The sequence below is a fragment of the Pezoporus flaviventris genome, unplaced genomic scaffold (genome assembly GCF_033815535.1).
Source record: "Pezoporus flaviventris isolate CSIRO_AGI_PZ_B2104156 unplaced genomic scaffold, CSIRO_AGI_Pfla_v1 ptg000070l, whole genome shotgun sequence".
Taxonomy (NCBI): domain Eukaryota; kingdom Metazoa; phylum Chordata; class Aves; order Psittaciformes; family Psittacidae; genus Pezoporus; species Pezoporus flaviventris.
In genome coordinates this window covers 495370-521232 of record NW_026892618.1, presented here as the reverse complement: position 1 = coordinate 521232, position 25863 = coordinate 495370, and the positions used below count along the sequence as shown (strand labels likewise).

Below are 25863 nucleotides of genomic sequence, written 5' to 3'. Positions count from 1 at the left end.
AGCGCAGCTTCACTGTAATTGGTGAGACCATGCCCACACACTGCAGCTGAAGATCTGGGCCTAATTGTTTGGTCTTGTTTGTACTTTGGAATAGATTTTACATGGCATCGTGGCATCTCATGCTCTACGGCTCTCCCTGTTTTCACATGTCTGGCTTAAAGAACTGGATTTAATGGGATTTTGAGCGCAACTCAGCTGAGCCAAGTTTTTCAGTGGTCTAGCAGTTCTGATGATCTGCATTTGTCTCAGCTTTTGAGGTGAAGAATGGACACTTCTATCAATTATAGTTTCTAGCTCCCCAGATTGCAAAACACAGAGACGTAATTAATTTTCAGAAAATATATGCATATTTCTCTCTCGTTTCTCTTAGTGTCAGACTTGAAAAGACAGATACTATCCGTTGCATTAAGTCTTGTCGACCTAATGATGTCAACTGTGTGTTGGATCCAGTCCACACAATTTCCCACACTGTCATTTCACTGCCCACGTTCAGAGAATTTACAAGACCTGAAGGTAAGTGGTTTGTTCCTTGTTCCATTTAATAGACTACCACTTAGAAAACCTCCACCGGAAATCCTTGCTTAAAGCCAGACTTGCTACCAGTGCAGTAAAATGTTTGCACAGGTCCAAATTATAGTGTACTACTCATTTAATTAAAACCTTCGATATCCAGGAGTTTTAATTTTATGGGGCAGAGAAAGTTAGAGTTCTAACTCATATAGCTTCCTAGGAAATACATATTGAGTCTGAATTCCCAGGTACCACATTTACCCACATAATAGCCGTGTGCCCCATGACATTTTTTTTCCCTTCTTGCAGATTTTCCCACAGGAAGTAGGTACTCATTATATTCCTCTCATCTGTTTGTGGTCTGTTGTTTTCTGTTGACAGGTGACTTGTTCCAAAAATATAGCCTTTATCTGTATGGAAACATTAATCACAAAATACATTCTATTGAATAAGCTATCTAGTACTGTGATTGTCTAATTTTTGACCTATGAAATAAATGTTTTCTAAAATACAGAATAAAGGAAGGGAAATTTCAAGGGCTGGACAGGAAGCTTCTAAGCTAGGATTCTTAAAAAGTATCCAAGTGAGTATCTGTCCAGTCATCTGAAGTGAATTTTCCAGCCCCAGATGCTGCACTCTCATGGGCACATCTGTATTTCTTTAGTTCCTTCAGCCTCTGCAGCACCTGCAGGTTTTTAAGTCCTGCAGTTTCATAAGGATCACTCTCACTTTGCTTAGTTCACATACATACATACAGATCAAGAGCCAATTTTTGCTGCTTGGCACTGGTATTCACTTTCTGGCATCTTCACTGGGATTGTGTACACATCCATAGGTGGGATGACTGCTTTCAGCCCTACTTCTCTGTGGGATGAACCTAGTCAACAATTTGCTGTACAGCACAGACACAGAGAGAGAAGTGGCAGAGGAAGGAAGATTATTTTGAGGGGATTTTAAAGCACCTGAGTCTCCATTTCTGATGCATGCAGAGTCTCAGCCTTGCTGTGTCATAAATTTGTCCTAAATGAAAGCCAAAGTTGTTTCTTCACTTCTGCACCAGGCAAAAGAAGAAGGGCAAGAGACGTCCCAGTCCTTGTTCATATAGGAGCCATTTAACCACCAATAACTTAGCTGTGTATAGCTGCTATAGATTGCGTCAGGCCTGTTTCAGGCCTTGGCTGGCCCTACTTCACAGGAAGAAAAGGCATGCCCCATAGCCACTTCTCCCATACACACCCCTTCAGCTTCACCAGGTGTACTGGCAGCAGAGCTAAGGATTTGGCCCAGGATGCTCCCCAAACTTCCCTCATTAGTCCACCCTTACAAGTTAATAAAAAGAAATGAGACCTAGTGATCTGAGAGTATGACTGAAGCCCAGGACATGTTCCTAAACCGTAATTCAGTGCATGGCTTTGTGTGAATTCTTACAGCTCCATGATTTATTTTCATCATCTATAGAGCAAGGATAATAATGAAAGTAACAATACTTAATACACACACACACACACACACACACACACCCCGGGCTAAGATACTCTTACTGTTTTTTAAACCTAAAACCTTTTTCTGATACTCAAAAGGGCTCTAATTTGTAATGGCAATATTTTAGCTGCCTAATAGAATCAGAGTTCAGAGGTTTATATGTTTGGTCCCCCTCCCCTGCCCACCCTGTGGATCCTCAGTGCTGTCCTCTTTGGGATTTTGCAAGTCTGCCTGGTTTCCAAGAGTTGACTTTCTGGACTCTAATAGTGTTTTGGCTTCAGGGCTTCTTGCATGGTGCAGGAGGAGAAAATAAATCTCTCTGAATCCTCCCTTCCCCCAGATCTTCTTTCTTTTCCTTTCTTTTCAAAGGACAAACTGAGAGTGGTGGGGGAGGGGGCTGTCCTCCACCAACTTTGAGGGCAAGTCATTATGGATCACATTCTATCAGGTTCTTCAGTGATGTTTTCAAATACTTCTCAGTACATTCTGTGATCCTCTTTCTTTGCAGAGATTATTTTTCTTCGTGCCATCACACCTACATATCCGGCCAACCAGGCAGATATCATATTTGACATAACAGAAGGAAATTTAAGAGATTCCTTTGATATCATCAAGCGTTACATGGATGGTATGACAGTGGGTGAGTAGTGTTTTCTGTTTACTTCTCGCAATAATATTGTAGAACAAGGTCAAGGAAATTAACTCAAGTAATTAACTCCCACCTTGATTTTCAAGCCTGTATTGATTTATTATTCTCCAGTCCAATCTATGTAATTTGAACTAATATCACAATTAGTTTTTTATTAAAAATAGTAAAGGCCTAAACTTCAATTTGAGAAATGTTCTAACTTCTTTCAGAATTGGTGCTAATTACAAATGCAAATGGCTTCATTTTAAAATGATGAGCCTTGCCCATTATAATCAAACTCAATATAATAATACAGCATGTTAGTGAAGGGACTGTAAGTTTAATTAAGGGTTCTTGTTTAAACAGCATTGAACCAATTTTTGGATAATAGTTTTTTTAAAGCAGGACTGAATTTACTGAAACCGTTACCTATTTTAATACTTAATGACAGGCTGGTTCAGTTTTAAATAAATACCTTTGTTGAAGGTAAAAGGGATCTGACAAATGCTGCGGTTTAGAAGAAACTTCAGAATGGAGCATATGAATTTGATTTAGAGTCTCAGCTTTGCAGGGAGGAGACATGGCAGGAGGTATATGTGTGTATATGGATCATGTTGTAGACTTGCATCTACTTAAATAACAGGGAGGGGCTGCAACACAATCTGGGGTCATTCTTTCTGATGAGCTGCTCTCAGAGCAGGGCTGTTTTCGGGGATATAGTGCGTAATGTATGCAGTATGTAATGCGTATAGTGTATCTAGCATACATATTTATGTATACATGCACACAGATATATATTTACAGTGTTATGCTGCTTGGCTTTCACTCTAGGACCCAGCATACCCAGGAGTAGGTGGCAAATCATGTGAGGGTTGCAGAGCAGAAGCAGGTCCCAGTTGATGTGCTGCTCTGCCTGATGCAAGATGCTAGTGCTGTAGCAAGGGAATATGCTGTGATTCTCATGCTTAAAGAATGAATATGCCAGGTAGTAAAAGGTAATATTTGATTGGTCTTTGTTAATGTCTATTTATGAAAATAGAGGACTACTGTTCCCACTGAACATTTGTGCTTCAATATGTGAATGTGCAGGTTCTGCTCAAGTTTACACATGTGAGACAGTTTTCAGGAGTCAAAAACACAGCAGAAACTGGGCAGAAATATTTTACAATGAAAATAGTGGATTCCTCTGTGATTATTTGTAGTGCTTTAATAGTGAAACAATGCGTGGTGCAAGGTTTGGTTAGGGATTTTTTCTTTTAATCCATTGCGTATCATACAGTTCATAATCCAGGCCACGTTACTAGAGAGTAAGTTAGCTGGAAGTACTTGGGTTTCTCAGTTTAAAAACCTGTGGCAATTTGCGACATGGCTTAGTGGTGGGCGTAGCAGTGCTGGGTTAATGGTTAAACTTGATGATCTGAAGGGTCTTTTTCAACTAAAACGATTCTATAAATGTATGTGCTTTTGGGTTTTCTAGCAGGACTTTGGATGAATAGGAAAATTACTGCTGTGCTTCCACACTGATGGTTTGTGAAAAAGTCATACTTAGCATGATCTGAAGGTGGCACTGTTGCATTTCAGAAGCTTGACATTACAGCCTGAGTTGTGCAAAGGTTTTATGAACTGTAGATAAAAATCATCAGTCATTAGGTTTATATTTCTTTCTTTATCAAACAGAAGTATACATGTGAATGCTGAGAAAGAGGGAGAGTCTGTTAAAGTGGGACGATAAGATTACAGATTTCAGGTATTGGGTTGATTCTTTAGAAGAGTATAAATGTTATCAGATCCCACAGTAGTTACAGTAGTTTGCTTTTCGTGCTATGTGCTTCTTTCTGTCTGAAATAAGAAAGAAGGATGTGTTTGGATATTTGGCTGGCCAAGGTATTTGCCTGAGGGAAGCTTTTCCATTTTGAATAACAGGACTGCGTGTCGATGGTATTTTACTTGGTAAAATGGATATCTGCCTCACAGCATTAGGAGAAAAAGGATATTCTTATACAGCAAGTTGAGAGGATATGATATACACCTAAGTATATTCCCAGTTCTGCAAAAGAATTGCGCAACTCTTTCTTCACCTCAGTTCCCCCATGTGCAACATGGAGATGATAAAACATGCCTACTACTGTCTTAATTAATTCTTGTATATAAGATTCTTAATTAATTCCTCTATGTAAAACTACTTTGAGATTAATGGATGGAAGCTGCAAAGTAAACTGCCTGCAGCATAACTGGAAAAGGGAAAACAAAACAAAACTCCAGCTGATACTTACCTGAAGGGGCAGAGGTTCAGGGCGGCATGTTGTATGTGTGAAATCAGGATTACAAATAATTCTGCCAGCAGCAGTTCTGCTGCTCTCATCAGAATATCATTTTTTTCTTGTTAATAATCAGAATGTTAGGTGTTTCTATGAAAGTGCTGAGTAGTTTTCAAGACAATAAATAAGATGGGATCCTAGTCCTCCAGAGTTCATAAAATGAGTCCCTCTTGTAAAGAAAGAAGAAGGGTTTGCATAAGGGTGGAAGAAGACAAAGGGCATAAACAATATCAGAAACTTCATTGGTTATCCCATTAAGTTACATGAACATAAGAACTGTGGGGATGTAACACAGGGACTCTAGCAGAACAAATTCCCAGCTAGCTCAGTAACCATTGTCCAACATATGAGCCAGTAACAGAGAGGTACATAGGAATCTTTCTGCAAACTTAATATTCCAACTTGCTGCAATCATTAGTTTATGTGCTTCTGGGAAAGTGCACCTGGGCTACCATGCTTGATGACCACTAATGGACATATGCCTCTTAAATCTGTGTAACCTATTTTTAATTATTATTAATTTTTGCTGTCTATATTGTAGAGGAAAGAATACGTTTACCCTGAAATCATAGATGCATGGGTAAAAGGAATAATAAGCATGTTTCATTCTGTGTAATATTTCAGGAGAAATGACCAGAGTATCAAAGCTATTTAATCTGCTAAAGAAAATTAGATCACCAAATACCTTTGTCTACAAGGCAAATTTTCTCTATAAGAGAAAAGGTAGAAAACCCCTACAGGAGTTCTGTGGGTTTATTTTCTTTAAGGAAAAGACATGGACTAGCTCAGAGAGAGATGAAACACATAAGAGCATATGGAAAAAAAAAGCAGGAAAATAATTACTAGTGTTACTGAAAGGGCTGAGTGTAGTAAACCTTGACAACATGTCAGAGCAGAGGAAACTGATGAAGGCATTCAAAGAAAAGAGGGAGCACTGAGAAAAAGGGGGGAGAAAGGACAGATCAATGAAGATGCCCTTGCAGGAAATCCTTCATTAGTAAAACAGGTTTTTGCTAGTTTGTCACAAACACGAGAGATGACACCTTAAGAAGGACCTGTGTGTGAATGGAAAGGAACAAGATGCTCTCAAAACTGTAGCACTGAAAAAAAGTAAAAAGGTACAGGTTCCTTTTGGTAAAGGCTTAGAGAGTGGGAGGAGCTGTTAAAGAAGGAGTTACAGAAGAAAAGTGAGGACTTCAATACTGACAAAGAACTGTGGACTGAAGAATCAGGTCATCAGTTTTAGCTGTTATCTATTGACGTTGACACTGAGACATCAAGGAGAAGATGTTAGTGATGCTGAGAAATATGTAGGGTTGGATGGAGAGTGGCTTGTCAGACTTTTGTGATTTGTTGATGGAAAGGCAGACGCTGAGGTCATAGGGAGAGATGAGAGTGTCTAGCAGCAGTTTGTGAGGAGGAAAAGAAGAGACACCAGAAGCAGAGGAAACAGTTGCTCCAGGAAATGTTAGAAAAAGAAAGAGCACAGTCTCCCAAAGGAGATGTAGGAAAAGCAGGCACAAGTGTGGAGAAGAAAGAGGTAAGGACAGTATTGCAAGATCAAGGAAAGAAAATATATCAAATGGGAATCAGTGATCAGCCGTATCAGACATGGAGGTCCAAAAGAAGTAAGAACAGACTCCATAACTAACTATGCTGACCTACAGGAAGTATCTTCCAGTGGAAGAGAAGGAATGAAAGCCAGCCTGCTGGAGTTATAGTGTATAGACTTCTTGCAAGCTGAAGAAAAATAGTTGTGTAAAAAGTTGTCTCCAATATTTCTACGTTATTGTACTAACAAAGGGATGCGAAACCTCTTTCTTTTCTGATTCGAGAAGTGCTGTAGAGTCTTTGCTGCCTGGTGTGGTTACAGTCCAAGGTGGCACTGAATCCAAAGGGCACTGTTAACAACTGCACGTCACTTATTAGCATGGGTGGGAGGAAAACAGAAGTGCAGACCTATCCAGTTGTGGATTTTTTTAAAAAAAGCTTTTATAGACTTCTCAGTGCATTCCTCCTTTAACCAGCTGTCAGTGAAAAATGAAGAATGCATTTTCAACCTGTACAAAAATGTCCTAGCAATGCCTAAGGTATTATAAGATACTATAAAACATTTCCCCCCTCAGCTATGCATTCATTTCCTTAGGTGACTGTAATACCACCTTGTAGTCTGGTAAACTTCAGGAAGATTGTAAAATTTTGTCATACAGCAAAAAGCAGTTTTCGTAGGCTGAAATCTTTCATGTTGCATTCAATACTAACTTAAGCAGATACTCTTGCCTATTAAGCGGAATTGTACTATTCTGATCAAAAACATCCAGAGTCAATACAATTATAAAATTTCACTTGTACCTATAGAGCTTCTCAGGGGTGTTGTGCTGGTGCTAGAATACACTGATATCAACGTTGCTTATCATTTTACAGATAGGTACTGCTGTTCTCCATTGTTATGGCGAGGATTTCACTGCTATCTCTGTGCTGGCTTTCCAGCCACATGTACAAGTGTGAGAGTTCATGATATTACCCTTGAATTACTACAGAAAGTGTCTCAGCTACTGATAGCACAACAGAAGATTTAGTAGTAGTCTAATTTTTACTATGGTAATCATTTAGTATGATCCAGAGGATGGGAAGACACATTTAAAAATTGATCATAAGGTAAACAAAAACAGATACCATAAGAAAGTGTGTTTGTGTAATCCATATTGGTTGGGGGCAGGAGAAGGAGACTGGAGGTTTGACTTTTGAGGAAACCTCTCCTTAACACAGGGTAGTAGTTCTGTGTCTTGTAAGTAGTTTGGCCATTCCCAGTGTGGCAAGGTCTTTTCACAGTCTGCCATGCTGTGGTCTGACATTTGTGTGGTCTGACATTTGCGTGGTCTGACATTTGCATGATCTGACATTACATTCAGAGGCACTGGGTTGCAAAAGATTTGGTTCTGAACTTTGTCCCTGGGCCCATTCTGCAGTGATGGGCAAGTACTTTCACATTCCTCTCTGCTTTTCCCTTATCCTCTCTTGCTTTAGACTTTATCTTTGGGCCAGAGGCTGGCTGGCTCTTACCACGCATTTGTTACTGCTTTTAGCATAATGAGATCCCTGGACTGATTTGGGCTTCTTGGCGCAGCTCTAATGCTGAAGGTAGCAGTTCACCTGCAATTGCTTCTCTGTCGGGAAATGGAGGCTAGGTGTAGGCAGTCAGGGTGTCCAGGAGAGCTCTGCTGTTCGTGGGTGAGGATTTCAGCACATACATTATCTCCCCTGGTGGGTACTCTTACTAGAAAGTAAGCAACAATAGCCACCTTTTGTCATGACTATAATGTCATTAGCATGAAATGACAATGGTGTCTGGCAATACAAAACTGGTGCTGTCCAGTCATTCACAGTAAGCACAGAGAGCAGGGACATAATTCAGCAGGTTTTTCGACAGGCTCTTGCAGCCTTACACTAAAAAGACACAGTCCCTTTCAGTATCTTTGTTCTGGTTTCATCTAGGCTTGCCCCTTTCACAAGAGGACTCCCTCAGCAAAGAATATTTTGTGAGTTTTTCTCTATGCCAGGATGCCCTGTTGAAATTAGTAGCTATGCATTTGAGATGAGAGTGCCCAGAAGCCATTTGGTAAATGGGATCCTAGATTTATTGCCTGAACCTGCCCTTTTGGGATGCTGATGAGTGCACTGTTCGGTAGTCAAATCTCTCAATACCCTCCCTCCCCTCCAGAAAAAATGTCAGGCTGGAGAGCTCTTCTGGAGGCAAACAGGCAACTTGAACAGGAGGTGAATTTCCATTTCATATCTGAGAAATGCTGAAGGTGCTTTTCTGGTGAGAATGAGTCTCATGCTCGAGTGGAGCAACCTTCCTAATGCCAAATTTCACTCTAGCACATCACAAGTACCTGGTTAATCAAACACTCCTCCTTGACCAATGTTCATCTCACCCCTCAGGTACGAAGGTATAATATATCACAGAAACACTCATACAGACCACCTTTGGTTACAGCTTCCATAAAGCAAGCAGACAAATAAATCACACTGCAGCTCTGATGGAGTTTCGTGAACTGTGGCATGAAGTATAAAACCTGCCAGCTTGGGAAAGATATAGACTGAGTCAGGGAACAGCTAAGGGGACTGCAGAAGGTCCTTGGTTCAGATTGCATAGCATGCATTTTTTGATATTAATTTTAAACACTGGGCTGGGATATTACATAAATGGGCCAATAAAGCCATATTTGGATTCAGTACACCGAGAAACATCCTACAGCAATTCCTCTGAGAGAGTTCTGTGTGAATTCAGCTTTCTGAGGTTCTTTGCCCTGGTTTAGAGTAGTCAGAGACCTACTTTTCTGAGGATCTCCAAGTGTGAAATATTTGTGTGACCGATTCAGCTGCTTCTGCTGCTGCTCCCAAGTTCACGTGTTGATGGCGTCTCATTCCTGCAGTAGCACCTACACACCCTATAAAAATGGAGACAGAAGATAAAAGACTCAAAGCATATCAAAAATTTTTCCCAGTATGATGCACAGATGCATGGATTACTTAAAAAACTTTTATTTTTTAAGGGGTCAAATGTGGTGAAGTGACCCCTTATTTTAGCCTTGTTTTGAGAATTTGGTCAGGGATTAACACGCATTAAGATTCAGAGAGCTTCCCTCATCAGAAGTTCTGCTAACAATACCCGCAGAGCTGTCGCCTCTAGGTGATGACTGAGCAGCTACAGAAGGGCTTTCATGTCAAATCCTCAGGATTAGGTACTTTTCTTCCATGGTAAATTGAATCACAGAGCCATATCATGCTGTGTGCCACAGCATGGCTTTTTGCCAAGAAATGCTTAGGGTGACAATAATTAATTGCCCAGGTGTCATGGATATGCTACAGTATCCAAGCTTGGCTGAAACAGAATAATGTGATTGCAGGACAGGTAGGGTAAACAAGCCACTCTTGCTAAATGGAGAGATTGCATGTACGTGATGATGTACCACAGTGGACACTAACCCCACTGTAATAAGGTAGTAGGGCTAAAATCAGGAAGCTGACATATATGATTTTTTCCTCTTTTGGACATTCAGCCCTTAAGTTTTTTCCACCTGTTTTTGTAATATGTGAGGTTCTCGAACTACATAAAGCATGACACGTTCTCAAAGGTGGAAAAAGAAGGATTAAAAAATGTATGGTGGAAACTATTTTTTAATGAGGCTACTTTAAGTACAGTTATTGCATTTTAGGCATGAGTGATTTCACAGCATTGTCAACATTAAAACCCATTGCGAGGTTTGGCTGGCAGGCAAACCAGAGATCTAAAAGCACTTCAAGTTTGCCAAACCAAGATAAGAGCACATCTCTCTGAAGTTATTTGGTATCCTTAATAAAGATCATAGTATTTGTAAACTAGCCAAACCTCAGTAAAATCAAAGGTTGTTTTTAATTCTTTCATAATAGCAAGGCTCCATATGATCCAACATGACAGATAATAGCTTTGAAAATATTTACCATTTGTTTCTGGCCAAAAAAAGTATTAATACCATGAGGCCTCTTTATTGCCTCTTTATTTGATGCATTTCAGCAGCCAAAGCTTTCTAGAGAAGCCCAAGTGTTAATGAAATTAAACTTCATTGAGTGGTTGAAGAATAGCATTTCTAATAAATTGAATCCCAAATTTGTGATCTCTTGAATAAGGCAGAAAGATGCCTTTTCATGCTAAAATGCAATTCCTGTGCTGTAATGTCCTTTTTAATTCAGAGGTAAAATTAAAGGCAAAAGGAGAAGCAGATTCCATTTTATTTTAACTTAAAATGAGATATGTACAGTAGGCGGAAACTTCAAAGGCTATGAGTACCTGGAGAGTTTTAGAGACAATTGTTTGGACAGTCTTTAAAGGAGGGCCTTGTCTTTACATGGTTTAAAAATGATTACTGTGATCAATAGATGCTCTGACCATGGAGAGATATGAGCAATAGATGTTGCTTATGGTCGCAGGCTTGGGCCCACCTTGTTATACTACAGTGGGTTTTTTTGAGGGATGTCTTGCCCTTCCCCTGATCCTCTTTTACACCTCTCAGAGAAGGAAACAGTACACGTTTGAGCTGCACTGTTGGGTAGTGGTTACTGAATTGCTCCAGGGACACAGGCATTTTTGTCTGTTCCTGCGATAACATGGTCAGAACTGCATCAACTGGCCTAAGTCATTAGGAGTCCTGTTTATGCCACTGGGGTGATACTCACCATTACAGTACCTAAACCACCATTGCCTTTCTGTTCCTTAATAGGGAACACTGGGATTGTATTATGTGATCTGGAGCTTTGTGGGTGCTCAAAAGGGAAACCCCTCTCCTGTTGACCTCTGTGCTAACGCTCCAGGCCTTTCCCTGTTGTCAGCATTAGTGCTTGTGTGGCAAGCTACACTTTTGGTTCTTTCAGGTGTTAATCCAAGGGAAGGGGTGGAGGATATAGCAGGTCCACTATTTTTGGTCAGCTTAAACCAACAGTGAAGTAGCCCTGAGTGTATGTACCTTATGAAAATATGATTTTATGTTCAGGCTGACTTCTGAAGCAGTTTATAAGCACTTGGTTTCTCAATAGCTGAAAATTAGGCCATTCTCTTAGGAATTTGAATAAAGATCTGGGAGATCCATGTTTGAAAAGCACATGTTTTTGAAACTCTTGTCCCCAGATACTTCAGCAAAGATATGTATAGCCAGCCACATTCCCACAAAGCATTTCTCCATCAGCATGGAAACCTTGTTAACATCCAACTCTAAACTGACGCTCAAAATCTATTATTTTGTGAAGTGTTCAGCATCAAACTTGAATGAAGGTCTAACTCACAATGTTATGAGGGCAATATACTTCAAAGCAAGAGGAAATCTATTTCAGTACTTGTATTTTGATTAATGAGTTTTCTGAATCCTGTAACCATGTTTATGTTTGTCAGCTGTGGAAGCTCAAGGATTAATGATATCTTCAGAGCTATTTTTCTGTATATGATTTGATGCCTGCAGTGATGATTACCAAGAAATATTTCATTTTCCAAAGAGTAGCCACTTATTAATAAAAACTGATTGTATCAGAAACTATCAGAGCACCACACAGCAGGAGCCTACATTGTTATTGTCACAAACAATTGAGAGAAATACAGATAGCTTTCAGGAAAATTTAAAAAGAAAAAAAAAATGAAAAGGATTATTTAGCTTTTGAGAGATGGAGGAATCTAAGGTGTACATTAACTGTCTGAAGTCAGCGGACATCTGGTGGTCTGGGAAATGCCTGTCATTTGACAGCTAGATTGTGCCTTTAGGCACAGTCATGAACTAAGGAGGCCTGGAGGAACATAATGCCTGTGAGACTGCTTACAGAGCACAGCGCACTTCTGTGAAGCACAACAAGAAGGGCTTCTGCAAGTACATCAACAGCAAGAGAAAGACTAGGAAAAATGTCCCTATGAAAGGGGCAGGAAAGACATAGAGAAAGCTGAATTGAATGCCACCTTTACCTCATTCTTCACTGATAAGACTGGCCTTCATGAGTCCTGGAGCCCTCATAGCAACAGGAGAGTGTGGAGCAAGAAATACTAACCCTCAGTGGAGGAGGATCAGGTTAGTGAACTTTTCATAGAATCATAGAATCACAGAATGACCTAGATCAAGTCCAGCCTTCATCCTGTCACTGCCAAGTCCACCACTAAACCATGTCACTAAGTGCCACATCTACAGATCTTTTAACTATCTCCAGGGACAGTGACTCCACCTCTGCCCTGGGCAGCCTGTTCCAGTGCCTGAGCACCCTTTCTGTGAAGAAATGTTTCCTAATACCCAATATAAACCTCCCCTGGCACTGCTTGAGACCATTTCCTCTTTCCTATCACTTGTTATTTGGGAGAAGAGACCAACTCCCACCTCACTACAACCTCCTTTCAGGCAGTTGTAGAGAGCGATAAGGTCCCCCCTGAGCCTTCTCTTCCTCAGACTAAAACCCCCAGTTCCCTCAGCTGTTTCTCATCACACCTGTGCTCCAGACCCTTCACCAGCTTTGTTGCCCTTCTCTGGACCTGCTCCAGCACGTCAATGTCTCTCTTGTAGTGAGGAGACAAGAAGTGAGCACAGGATTTGAGGTGAGCCCTCACCAGTGCCAAGTACAGGGGGATGCTCACTGCCCTGGCCCTGCTGACCACACCATCTCTGGTACAAGGCAGGCTATCCTTTGCCTTCTCAGCTGCCTGGGCACACTGACTTATGTTCAGCTTTGTCAATCAGTACCCCCAAACAAAAAAACTGGACATACCCAAGTCCATGAGAGCTGATGGGATTCCCCCACAAGTGCTGACGGAACTGGCCAATGTCGTTGTGAGGCCACTCTCCATCATTTTTGAAAGGCTGTGGTGATCAGAAGTCCCTGTGGACTGGAAGAAAGCAAATGTCACAGCAATCTTTAAGAATGAGGATTTAAGGAACTACAGACCCATCAGCCTTGCCTCAGTCCCTGGTAAGGTGATGGTGCAAATACATCTGGAGAATATTTCCAAATGTACGGAGGACAAGAAGGTGGCTGGGAGTAGTCAACAAAGGTTTATGAAGAGGAAATTCTGCCTGACCAACCCGACAGCTTTCTACAAAAAGATTACTGGATTAGCAGATGAGAGAAGAGTGAATGTTGCTTGTTTTGACTTTAGTAAGATACAGAGGCATTAAGGTTTTCAACACTGTTTCCCTTAATATTCCCATAGGCAACCTGAGGAAATGTAGACTTGATAAGTGAACAGTGAGGTAGATGAACTGCCACACTCAAAGGTTTGTGATCATCAACACATCTAGCAGCCAGTCACCAATGGTATAACTGAAGGTTCAGTACTGGGGCCAATTTCTTCATTAATGGCCTGGATGATGGGACTGAGTATGGGCTGACAGGAACCTTATGAAGTCTAGCAAAGGGAAATGCACAGTCCTACCCCAGGGGACCAATAGCCCTGTGTACGAATACACACTGGCACTTACCAGCTGGAAAACAGTTTTACAGAGAAAGACCTGAGGGTCCTGGGGGACACCAAGTTGATCCTGAGCTAATAATGTGCCCTTGCACCAAAAGCAGCCAATGGGCTGCGTGAGGAAAAGCATTGGCAGCAAACTGAAGTAGGTCATCCTTCCCCTCTACTCAGCACTGGCAAGATCATCAATGGAGTGCTGCGTCCACTTCTGGACTTCCTGGTACAAGACATAGTGGACATAGGAGAGAGAGTCTAGAAGGTGATTAAGGCACTGAAGCATCCATAATATGAGTAGAGGCTGGGAGAGTTGGGGCTGTTCAGCCTGGAGGAGAGGAGGCTCAGAGGGAATCTGATCAATATAATGGTAGGAAATAAAGTAGAAAAACTCTTCTCAGTGGCATGGAAAGGACAATAGTCAATAAGCACAAACTGAAATACAGGACATTCCATTTAAACATGTGAAAACACTTCTTTACTGTAAAGGTGGTTGAACACTGGAACGGGTTGCCTAGAGCTGAGAAATTTCCATCCATTTAGATATTCAAAACCAGACTGAACACAGACCAGAGCAAGATGTTCTAGGTGACTATGCTTTGAGCAAGGGATTGGTCTTCAGAGGTGCTTCCTGTCTCAACTGTTCCATGATTTTGATTCTGGACTGCAGTGATGTTGAAAACATGACAGGACTGGACTTAGTAGCTTTCACTCTACCAAAGGCAGTAAAAGATTCTCTATAATGTGCAATGGTTGACGCATTATATTTTCAAAGTAGGATACATTAAGCAATTACCCAACAGTTGATTCACTTCCCTTCTCCCCTGGGTCAGTAAGTACTCTAGTAACCATGTTGGCAGAGCAATTTAAGCACCAAAAATCATTACTTTGGTATAACCTTTTGGAATAAAGAGCAGCCTTTAGGAAAGGAATTTAATTAAAGTTTAATGTATGCAAAGCCCCAAAGCTTTTTGCAGGAAAAAAAAAAACAACAACCCTGGATAAAATACCCTAAAATATGTATTTTCTGTTTGTGATCAGGATGTGAATTATTTGTCAACCTTATTGATGAACTTCATATATATGTAATGAATACTGAATGAGAAATAACTTTTTTCTTACAAATCTTAACATGACTTCTTTGAGTTGTCTACAGAGCCAAAACCCAATCTGGCTATATAGTTTTGGCTCCACACTATAGATAAGTATTTACATGTTTTAGGTTGAGATAGTCTCGTATTCAAGTCTAACCAGCAACTCATTGTCTATGGTTTGATCCAAGGAAGCACCCAGCATGGCTGGATTTTTTTCTTTTGATCCTACCAACTTTGCCTTTTACAATAGCCACTGCAACGATCATTTCTCTAGTCCTAAACTTCCTAATTGCCTGCACATCTTCTTTGAAACTATAACTATGGTCTTAAGTAACACTGATGCATCTGAGATGTTTACTCTTAATTTTGAAAATCTTGGCCAGCAGTATAAAGCAAGAGGCCTAGAGGAGAAAGGCAAACTTGAAATTATAGTCCAGGATCTTGCATTAACACGAGGAGATTGGTCTTCTTGTATTGCTTAAGGGAATAGAATAGAATCATAGAATAGTTAGGGTTGGAAAGGACCTTAAGATCATCAAGTTCCAACCCCTACCATGGGCAGGGACACCTCACATTAAACCATATTACCCAGGGCCTCGTCCAACCTGGTCTTGAACGCTGCCAGGGATGGAACATTCACATCCTCCTTGGGCAACCCATTCCAGTGCCTCACCAACCTTACAGGAAAGAATTTCCTCCTTATATCCAACCTAAACTTCCCCTGTTTTAAGTTTTAACCTGTTACCTCTTGTCCTATCACTACAGTCCCTAACGAACAGTCCCTCCCCAGCATCCCTATAGGCCCCCTTCAGATACTGGAAGGCTGCTATGAGGTCTCCATGCAGCCTTCTCTTCTCCAGGCTGAACAGCCCCAACTTCCTCAGCCTGTCTTCATACAGGAGGTGCTCCAGTTCTCTGATCATCCTCGTGGCCCTTCTCTGGACTTGTTCCAACAGTTCCATGTCCTTTTTATGTTGAGGACACCAGAACTGCAAACAATACTCCAGGTGAGGTCTCACAAGGGCAGAGTAGAGGGGCAGGATCACCTCCTTTGACCTGCTGGTCATGCTCCTTTTGATGCAGCCCAGAATACGGTTGGCTTTCTGGGCTGCGAGCACACACTGAAGCCAGCTCATGTTCATTTTCTCATTGACCAGCACCCCCAAGTCCTTCTCCGCAGGGCTGCTCTGAATCTCTTCTTTGCCCAACCTGTAGCTGTGCCTGGGATTGCTCCCACCCAGGTGTAGGACCTTGCACTTGTCATGGTTAAACTTCATGAGGTTGGCATCAGCCCACCTCACAAGTGTGTCAAGGTCCCTCTGGATGGCATTCCTTCCCTCCAGGGTATCAACTGAACCACGCAGCTTTGTGTCATCGGCAGACTTGCTGAGGGCACACTCAACCCCACTGTCCATGTCAGTGACGAAGTTCTTAAACAAGACCAGTCCCAACACCAATCCCTGAGGGACACCACTCGTTACTGGTCTCCAGCTGGACATTGAAAACTCATAAACATGCTTTTCCCCTACAAAAACTTGTTCTCCACTTGTTACACTAGCATGCTGGTGTTCAGGGCTGTTTTTCTTTTAATAGCCATGCACTGGCTTTAGGTTCCAGGAGGCTGAGGTGATCACCTCTGCTTCATTACGTCAACATCCACATGAGATTAAAGAAGTTCACTAACGTTAGGGGACAGCCTATGTCCATCCTTTGTATATTATCATACGTACCTGTGGCCTGACACAGACTAGCAGAGTATTTAAAGGCTATTTTTGTGATTCCGAAAGATCTACTGTTTAAAAAAGTGCAGTTACTGTTGTATTGTGACAGCTAGGACTGTTCATCTCTGACAAGGATGTAAAAAAGGACTGAAGTGGTTTCTGTGGGGAAACAGATCTAGGAACAGCCAAATGTAGGACTTCAGGACATATGCTGAGATTAACTGGAAGTTAATATGAAGTACAATAAATTACCTAAATTTCAATTGAGTTAGGCTCCAGCTCCACAGCTCTCACCACATTCTCTGGTGGTTCGATTTTTTCCAAATTAATAATTTCATGTTCCAAGTATCCATTTAAAGCACAAGGAAAATAGCTAGAGGAAAATTTTAAGGTGTCTTTTTGTGTCATTGAAATCTCTCTCTTGTAGTTGTCACTAGCAGCTCATCCCATAAGTTCCATCTGAAAAGAGGCAGCACTTTCTCTCATCATGTAATAGCACATTCTCTTGACAAGCCTTCCTGTGTTATTTTTTTTTTTAAAGGGGTGCATTTTGTGATGGATATTTTTTAGCTTTCCTCAGCCCTTAGACCTGTTGCTGTCTATGACTGTATTGTACAGTGGAGCTTATATTAGCATTCTCATGCAGTCATATTCCACACAGTAATTCATATATATCATATGCTGAGTTTCTGTTAATTCTACCTAATGCAAAATACTCTTTTTTTATATATATATGGTCAGTAGTTCCACTTGCAGTAGAGTGAACGAAGACTAATTCTTAGTTGCCCTATTGGTTTCTTTTAATATTGCATGGCCAGGATGCAAACACAAGTTCCCTCCCTAGCGCAGTGTGTGCTTACTTTGAAGGAAAAGCAAACAATGACCTATGTTCAGACTTGTTTGTCTGCCTGTGGTATTTCAAATATATATCCCATTCTTATTCTTTTAGATATTTTTTACAGAGTGCTTCATTTAAAAAAGACCTCTGAATTAATATAAAGATGTGTTTTGTTCTATTTAAGACTGGATTAATATGTTAACTATAGATTAATGATTCAGAACAGATTCAGAACAGATTCTTTTCACCACCTTTTGCTCTTTTCATCACTTCATAACTCCTCACCATCCATCCTAAGTTTAATCAGTTTGTGGTCACTTTTTATTGGATCACAGTTCATACAATAAAAGAATGTAAAGAAGAAAGGGGGAAAAAAGAGCAAATTTTCCTAAATAAATTGTTTGCTCCTAGAAAAACTTGCCAAATGAGTACTTGCCTGTAATGGCAAATGTGAAGTCTTGCAGTAATGAAAATGGGGCAAGACTTTTGGATTCAACTGACAGTAAAAAGCCACATCTCTTTGTTAACTTGCCACCAGAGAAGAATCACAGAAAGGAGACTGGGTGCTTGCTGTAAGCAAAAAGAAAAGCAAAAAAAGTGGTTTTGTTACCCTCCTTTGATGACCAGAACAAAACAATATAGCTGTAACCATGTGTATAGGGGAAAAGATGGGAAGGTGGTAAGAGAAAAAGATCTCTTGTTCTTGCTACTTAACACAAAGCTTGAAATGTGGTTGAGGGAATTGATCACATTTTTGATAACTGTGTTTATTGTATTTTCCTGAGCATAGCCCATGGGCTACCTGGAAGAACAGCTTTTGATTTGGCAGTAGTTTGGATTGTTTATATATCCACAAAGGCATAAGCCTGCATATGCAGGTAAGGCAAGAGGAGGTTTACTTCAGCACATCCCCTCTTTCAGCAATCATCTGATACAGCTGCACAGTAATCACCAGTCCTTGCTGACCCTCTCTTAAGCCTCTGATTCCTTCCCTGCTCTCCTAATACTTCTCAGCTTTTTTTTTTTTGGGGGGGGAGGGGGTGGTGTCCTTAGAATTTAGGTTATCTGAGGCTCTCTTTTTGAGGAATGCATGCAATTTGTGTCTGTACTGTGTTCTTACGATGATACAGATTTAAATACTTGACTAGACTCAAGAATCAATCCCTGTGGAAAATACTGTCACCTTCATTTCTGGAACAGAAAACATAAAACCACATATCCTCACTACTAACCTCAAACAGCTTTATCTAGTGGCAGTGTGGAAATAAGCTTCTTTAGTTCTGCTTTGCTTTCAGGCAAACTGTGGTCATCCCTGTTTAGAGGAACTTTTTCTAGAGAAAATGCAAATGCAGTATTCAGCAAGAGGTGTAAGGAACACAATGACCCACACTCATTGCAAGTGTAATTGCTGCAAATTTTGTGGTTAGCACTGAAAAGGAAAAAAAAAAAAGGAAGAAAGAAAAAAAAAAAGAAGAAAAGTTTTGTTTTTTTTAAAGTATTTAAAGAGCTTATTATTTAACTATATAAAGAGTTTTGCAAGTGCTCCTTCACTGTACTGAGCACTGAGCTTAGCACAGAAGTCAGAATTAGGAGTCTGGATTTCTGGAGACAATAACGCATGATAATGTGGGGACTTGTCATCCAGAATGGGTTAGTATGGTATGGTAACAAAACAGCAGTGTTTCTCCTAAGTTCAAAATACAGCTTCTTAGCAAATCAACTGCCTAACACAAAAATACAAGCAGAAACCAGACACAGAGGTGAATTGCCTGAGGGTCTGACATATTTCAAAGCAGAGAAATGTAATGATATCTTAAAGAGGTATAGACAAGCCGAGGAATACCTGTGGCATATTGAGAACAAGTCTTATGAGGAATGACTGAGGGAACTTTGGTTGTTCAGCCTGGAGAAAAGGAGGCTCAAGGGGGGACCTTATCACTCTCTACAGCTACCTGAAAGGAGATTGCAGTGAGGTGGGGGTCAGCCTCTTCTCTCAAACAGCAAGTAATAGAACAAGAGGAAACGGCCTCAAGTCTCACCAAGAGAGGTTTAGATTGGATATTAGGAAACATTTCTTCACCAAGAAGGGCTATCAAGCACTAGAACAGGCTGCCCAGGGAAGTGGTTGAGTCCCTATCCCTGAAGGTATTTAAAAGATGTGTAGATCTGGCTTTTAGGGACATGGTTTAGTGGTGGACTTGGCAGTGCTGGGTTAACGGTTGAGGCTGATGATCTTAAGGGTCTTTCCCAACCTAAACTATTCTATGATTCTATCTGATTACAATACCAGAAATTCTGCTGAAAGGCTTAATAAGATTAACAGTATTAGCCTTGATGTCTTATTTATCCCATCTCCTTTGATAAGCAAAGCCTCAGTAATCCAGTAACAGCAACTCTAAGACTGCTGGCTGTTGTCATTATTCTCACTTGTAAATAAGTATTATATATTATTTAGGTTAATGTCTTCACCTCATATGGTACATACTTTTACCTTAGACAAAATCAAAATATGAAACATGAAAGAAGAAGAAACAGAGCAAGAGGGCAGCTCAGAGTATTCATCACAGAGCTTTAAAAGTTCCGGGCCATGGTCTGACTATCACTGCAGAAATAACTGTGACATCCAAAAACTTACTAACTCTCAAGCCAAGGCTGTTTGCTTACACAGATCAGCAGATGGAAAGGATTGGTGTAGATCCTGTTTACAATAAGGGCAAAGTGTGGAAGAAAAAGGAGTCTTATCACTGTTTTTTGAAAGGAGGTCAGCAAACCATGAAGATACCCAAGCAGATTTGGGATGTGTAATAACATCTGTGCTTGGTTAACAAAAAGCAAAACCAAACAAAGGGAGCTGATGGAAAGTAGTCTGCTTGGCCTGCAACACATAGGGTTTTCTGTAGGTTGGCTCACAGATTACGAGCTGAAGAGTATAAACAGCAACAGAAGCACATGAGAGTGGAGGGTAAAAGCACTTGCTTGAGTAGATGTGCCTGTAGGCAAGACAACAGACAGGCTCAGTATTGCCTGGCACATGAGATTCAGCAGCAGTACAAATTTCCTTGTTCAGTTATCAGTGATTCACCCTATTTTAATGTAGCTAAACATTCCCTGTTTGTTGGGGGGGGGGGTGTGGGGGGAGGGGGGGGTGGTGTTTGTGCAAAATGCTAACCTAGCAGAAATCTAATTTTATTGGAAAAGAATGTGAGTGAACTTGCTTTAATAAACTCAGCCCATTTACTGACTGCAGGGTCTGGAGCTCTGGTCCCAGAGAGGACTAGCTGATGGTAGTATTTGAGAGCCCCCTATTTTAAGGTCATTTAATGCGCAACACCACTGTTCTCCTGGCCTCTTACAGAAACTGACTCACAGGACAGTGTGTAATGCTACAGTGATCCAAGACCAAGTCCCAGCCTGCAGTTACCCCATGTCAAATCTGAGTGGCTCCATCCCGCTACTTCGGATTTAGACTGGTATAATAGAGATCAAAAAGCAGTCAGTGATTCTGTTTAGTACATTTAAAAATGGTAACCTTCCTATTACTATAAAGTATGCTTTTATACTTGCTATTCAGCTATAAATGCTGAAGGGTGCCAGACCACAAATCTGGACCCAGCAGTAGTCTGCCAAAAGGCATAGTGGAACAACATGTTTAGGAAAATGTTGCAGTAACTGATAAATCCACATTGCTTAAAAACATCCAGAATTATTCCACATGGCATCTTCAAATGTGTTCTATCCGAAATGCTCTGGAGATATCGACTGATACATTCAACCATGTATGTGAATTATATGTACCAGGAATGAGTCTCAGGCTTTTTTTAAAGACATCTGTTTGTGGAAGTAGGCACAAGGTACTGCTTTATCTGGGTCTGGATTAGTTGCATTTTCACTCATCCCTGACATGAGTGGCACAAGACATTAGAGAATTCGACACAGGTAGTATCAAAAGGCAGTGACACATTATAGCAGGAAGTCTTTAACGCTGTTCCTGAGACAAATCCAGGGACTGCTGCAACAGGAGCGCTGGGAACTGGATAAACATGGAGCCACGTTTCAGGCTCTGGGCAGTTTTGCTATTGCATGGTTTCCACCCTCATTTGTCCTTGAGTTTGGTGGAGAAAAAACTCAGGTTTTCCATTTGAGCCCTTTTCATTAAATGGAAAAAAAAGAGCTTGCGATGAGTAAATCTGCCGGGAACTGAAAACCTGCCACATGCTTTTGTCCAGTAGAACATTTCATGGGTTTATTCTTACTCTTTTTTTTCTACTCTTCTGCACATTTAGAGTGACTGCATTCTGATGCACACAGATAAGCACAAACCCATCTGAGTTATCTTATTTATTTAATAGGAGAGGAAGAAAAGTAGTTCTTTTGCACTGGTGGTCATTTCAGCACCATCTAGGACACTGACACAGCAAACTGGATAAATAAATCTCATAAGGGTATTGTTTCTTTGTGCATTCATTCGATTTCTTGCTTTGATGCATGTGTCTTAACATGTGCAGCATTCAATTCTCAGACGACTGTTAGGCTAGATTTTAAAACTGCAGCAAGAGAACTATGTGGAAAAGTACTGCCACATGGATCACAGTGTGTTTGCCTGTTCTACCTTGAAAATAAATGTTATATTAGCAGAATGCATCCAAACAAGAATAAGAAATTTACTAACTGCTTTGAACGCTGTGTTAATAATGTATAGATAGATGCCATACTATGGCATAAACTACCTTAAGTAGAATGGCATCATGTCAGAAAAAAACAAGATTTGCAATCCCACTTCTAGGCTGGAGTAGATTCCACTGGAGTAGAGCAAGAAAGTGTAGAGCACTATAAAAAGATTGGTAAATGGAAACAGCAGTCTTTGCCATCTGAGGCTTGGTGATCACTGCATGAGCTCTAACAGGCTGGGTTAAACAGCTTGCCAGTACTGAGTGATTCCAATGCTGTGTGTTTCCGCGGTTGTCAGTTAAAGCAGCGCCTGCAATAATGTGATGTGTTGTTAGCAAAATGCTTTAAATGCTACCCTAAAGGGAGGGCAATTTTAGCAAGGCTTTTCAATATATCATCTGCCAAGCCAAACCATTTTTATAAGGTGCAAGAGAGTAGCCAAGAAAACTACAATAAAATAAATAAATACGTATATATATATGTATGTATGTACGTACATATAAATTGTAGGGGGAAGGATGCTTGAAAATGTATTCCTCAAATATGGCAAGCAAAGCGAATGTGGTGAAAAGTTTGCAATTTTACTGCATGCTGAAGATATTAGTTAGTATTTAGGAAAAAACTGTAATGTCATCATTGCCCTGGAAGAAGTTGCTGACAGCCTGCATAAGCAAACGTTTATCTCTCCCATCATATCTCAAGCCAATGTGTTCGTAGGGGACTGCTGTAGGAGCTCATCTGGGACTCTGGGAAGGCACTGGTGTGCTGCCTGTTTGTGAAGCATGCAGAAGGAATACATCTTAAATAATCCTTTCTTGAACTGTGTATTTCCTTCTGAATCAAACACCCTGTCAGATAAGTCAATTGTCAGAAGGAGGTGCCTAAGGAAGGGGGTTTCCACCAGACTGCCTCTGCTTGCTGGCTGACCTCAGGTTTATGTGATTTTGACCTTTTGGATACAACCTCTCAGATGAGAGATGTTTGGTAGCTCCCTGCTCTGTGACACCGGACCTAGAAAATGACCATGAAGTTACAACGTGTTTATGATCTGATCTGGATTCTTTGGAGTCAATGGCAAAGCTCCTGCAGATTTTCTTTTGCATAGGTCTGAAACTGTAACACTATTCTGTTTAGCCACCTTGTGCCAAGGCATAGGTAAGACCTCATGGCCCAAATGGGCCTTCCCCAGGTCCTCTCCCACGCCATGCCCGCAGGCCAGGAGCCCCATTTCAGCTTCAGTGCCTGCCTGAGCAGTGCTGGAAGAGGGCTGGTCTCCAGCTCCATCGCAGCCGTATGTCCTCTTGTTCTGGTCTCTGACCCACACATTGCCTCTGCAGTTTGCCTTTGGCCCAGTGTCATCACTATGAAGCTGGCCAGTGATGTGGGCCCTTGAATGAACCTGTCTGCCTCTTGGCCTGCCCTGCTGCCTGGCTGGAGTGGTGGGACAAGCCTGATCTGGAGAAGCCCTGCCCTGCCACCCCCCTGAGGACCTCACCACTCTCAGCCCCCAACTGTCCTCATCCTGCTGCATCCCAGCACTGGGGCACCTCTGTGTAAAGCAAACAAAAGGACTAAAGCCCTAGAAGACATAACTCATTTCTTCCTTGCCAATTCCTTCCTCATTATCAAGCCCTGAAGTTGGTGAAGGAATGGCCACCATCCATGTGAGGAATGACACAGGAACAGATGCCATGGTAGTCTCACTTTCCTCATTAAGCTCTCCTGCTGGGATTGTCCATACTAACAGTTCACGGATGAGTGTTATCTGATGTTTATAGGGAAAATGTTGGTTTTACTGCTGCATTACAACTAATTTCTACTGTTCCAAGTGAAACGTGGTTTTCAACACAGTCTTGGGGGAGCGTGCTTAGGTAGTTCTCAGGGCAATGTGTGTGCTGCCTTACTAGGGAAAGTCTTCTTATGCCCTACTTAGAAGCAGACTGCTTACAGAATTTATCTCTCTGAATAAAATGTAAAAAAATCCCCATTACTAATTTCAGGATATGTAGGTTTTCTGCATTAGCAGCATTTTAGTGTTCTTTTTAGATCTTCTTTAAGGTATTTTGATTTAAAAGTTCTATTTTATTCTTATTTTGCAAGCTTTCTTGCAAGCTCTTTGTGGATCCAACTTTCCATCAGCTATATTGAAAATGAAAGGGAGTGTAGCTCATCCAAACCCATCTGATTCTCCTATTAATCTCAGCAACCTATTTGTATCCCAACAGGTGTAGTTCGCCAGGTAAGGCCCATTGTTGGACCTTTCCATGCCATCCTGAAGCTGGAGATGAACTACGTCATGGGTGGAGTGGTATCTCATCGTAACATCGTCAATGTTCACATCTTTGTCTCCGAGTACTGGTTCTGAGAGAGTGTTTAAATTCCCAGACAAGTGAGCCGCTCTAACCAAAATCATTACTATTATGTCATATACTTGTTTGTGAAACCCCATAGCATTTTGTTTTGTTTAAATATTTGGTTTATAGTATAAGACAAATAACAAGCTATTATGTTGATTAGACATAAGGTGGAGCAATTTAAGTGAGCCTGATGTAGTTGTCTGTATAAATAAGTAGTGTGTAAAAGTGCTCGGCTGCCTAGTGAAATTTAAAACTTCTCTAAATGTTCAGGCAGATCTTAACCATTGCTCCTTGGCCAGAAATCTAGAGCGACTGAAGCTGTGGAACAAAACGGATATCAGAGTTCATTGGAATGAATATATGGTGTCTTTGGATGGAAGAAGTTTGGTAAATATTAGTAATTTCACCTCAGTATTAACTACCTTGAAGGAGTCAGGTTTTCAGAAAGTGCTAAATACTCGCTTTCAGGCCCCAATAGGATAACCCTGAATAGGCACCCAGAATTGTTAATCATTTCTGAAAAGTTTAGCCTAGATATTTAAAAAACGCCATCCAGCTATGGCTACAGGAGGAAATGCAAAACAGAATCAGAAATAGCAAGAGGCTAGCAGGCTATTGCACATATTAAAAAATTACTTATTATTTGACTGTAAGATTATATTTGATTCTAATTAAACAAATACCTCTCACTGAAAGTAACCTGTTACAAGGATAAGGCATATTGCTTAAATTCCAGTCTCATCTGTACTCAACAATACATGGAAATCTCAGACCTGTACATCCTGTCTATTATAGAGTAAAGCTCCATACCTTTTAAAAATTGGTAATAAAATTAGCATGTTAAGCTGTACACTTCCTATGCACCAAAGCAAGGCATATGTAATAATATAATGAAACTCTCACAAATAAATGAATGTTTAATGTAATTTCTGGACATCAAAGTAATGTATCTTTTTTATCACAGAACAGAAAATAAATAGCTCCATGTTTCAGTTTGTTGTGTTTGTTAAGATACGAGGAAATAAACAAAGTCAGAGGGGAAATACTCAGAAGTATGTTATGGTTTCTGCTTACTGGAAAAAAAATAGATGATATATCTCCCATAAGCAAATTAATTCTATATATATATATATACACATTCCTCACTCGAAACAGGCCTCTGTTTTATTGGTCATTATTGGCCCTAGGCATTTGTCTCTTCCTTTTATACAAAAGCCCCTGAAGCTGAAGGGAATCTTTCGATTGACCTGAATGATCTTTGAAGAAGAATGATAAGGAT

The 25863-nt window shown here is 40.8% G+C and overlaps 1 protein-coding gene across 1 annotated transcript in view; it reads left to right on the top strand.

The window, feature by feature from the left end:
- FBLN1 (fibulin 1) overlaps window positions 1–25510 on the top strand; it is an 81290-nt gene extending 55780 nt beyond the window's left edge. Inside the window, exons 15-17 of the mRNA XM_061472024.1 lie at window positions 371–513; window positions 2501–2632; window positions 24453–25510. Of these exons, the coding sequence (XP_061328008.1) occupies window positions 371–513; window positions 2501–2632; window positions 24453–24592 (415 nt within the window). The 3' untranslated portion in view covers window positions 24593–25510. The remainder of the gene's footprint in view (window positions 1–370; window positions 514–2500; window positions 2633–24452) is intronic.
- Window positions 25511–25863: the final 353 nt, after the last annotated feature.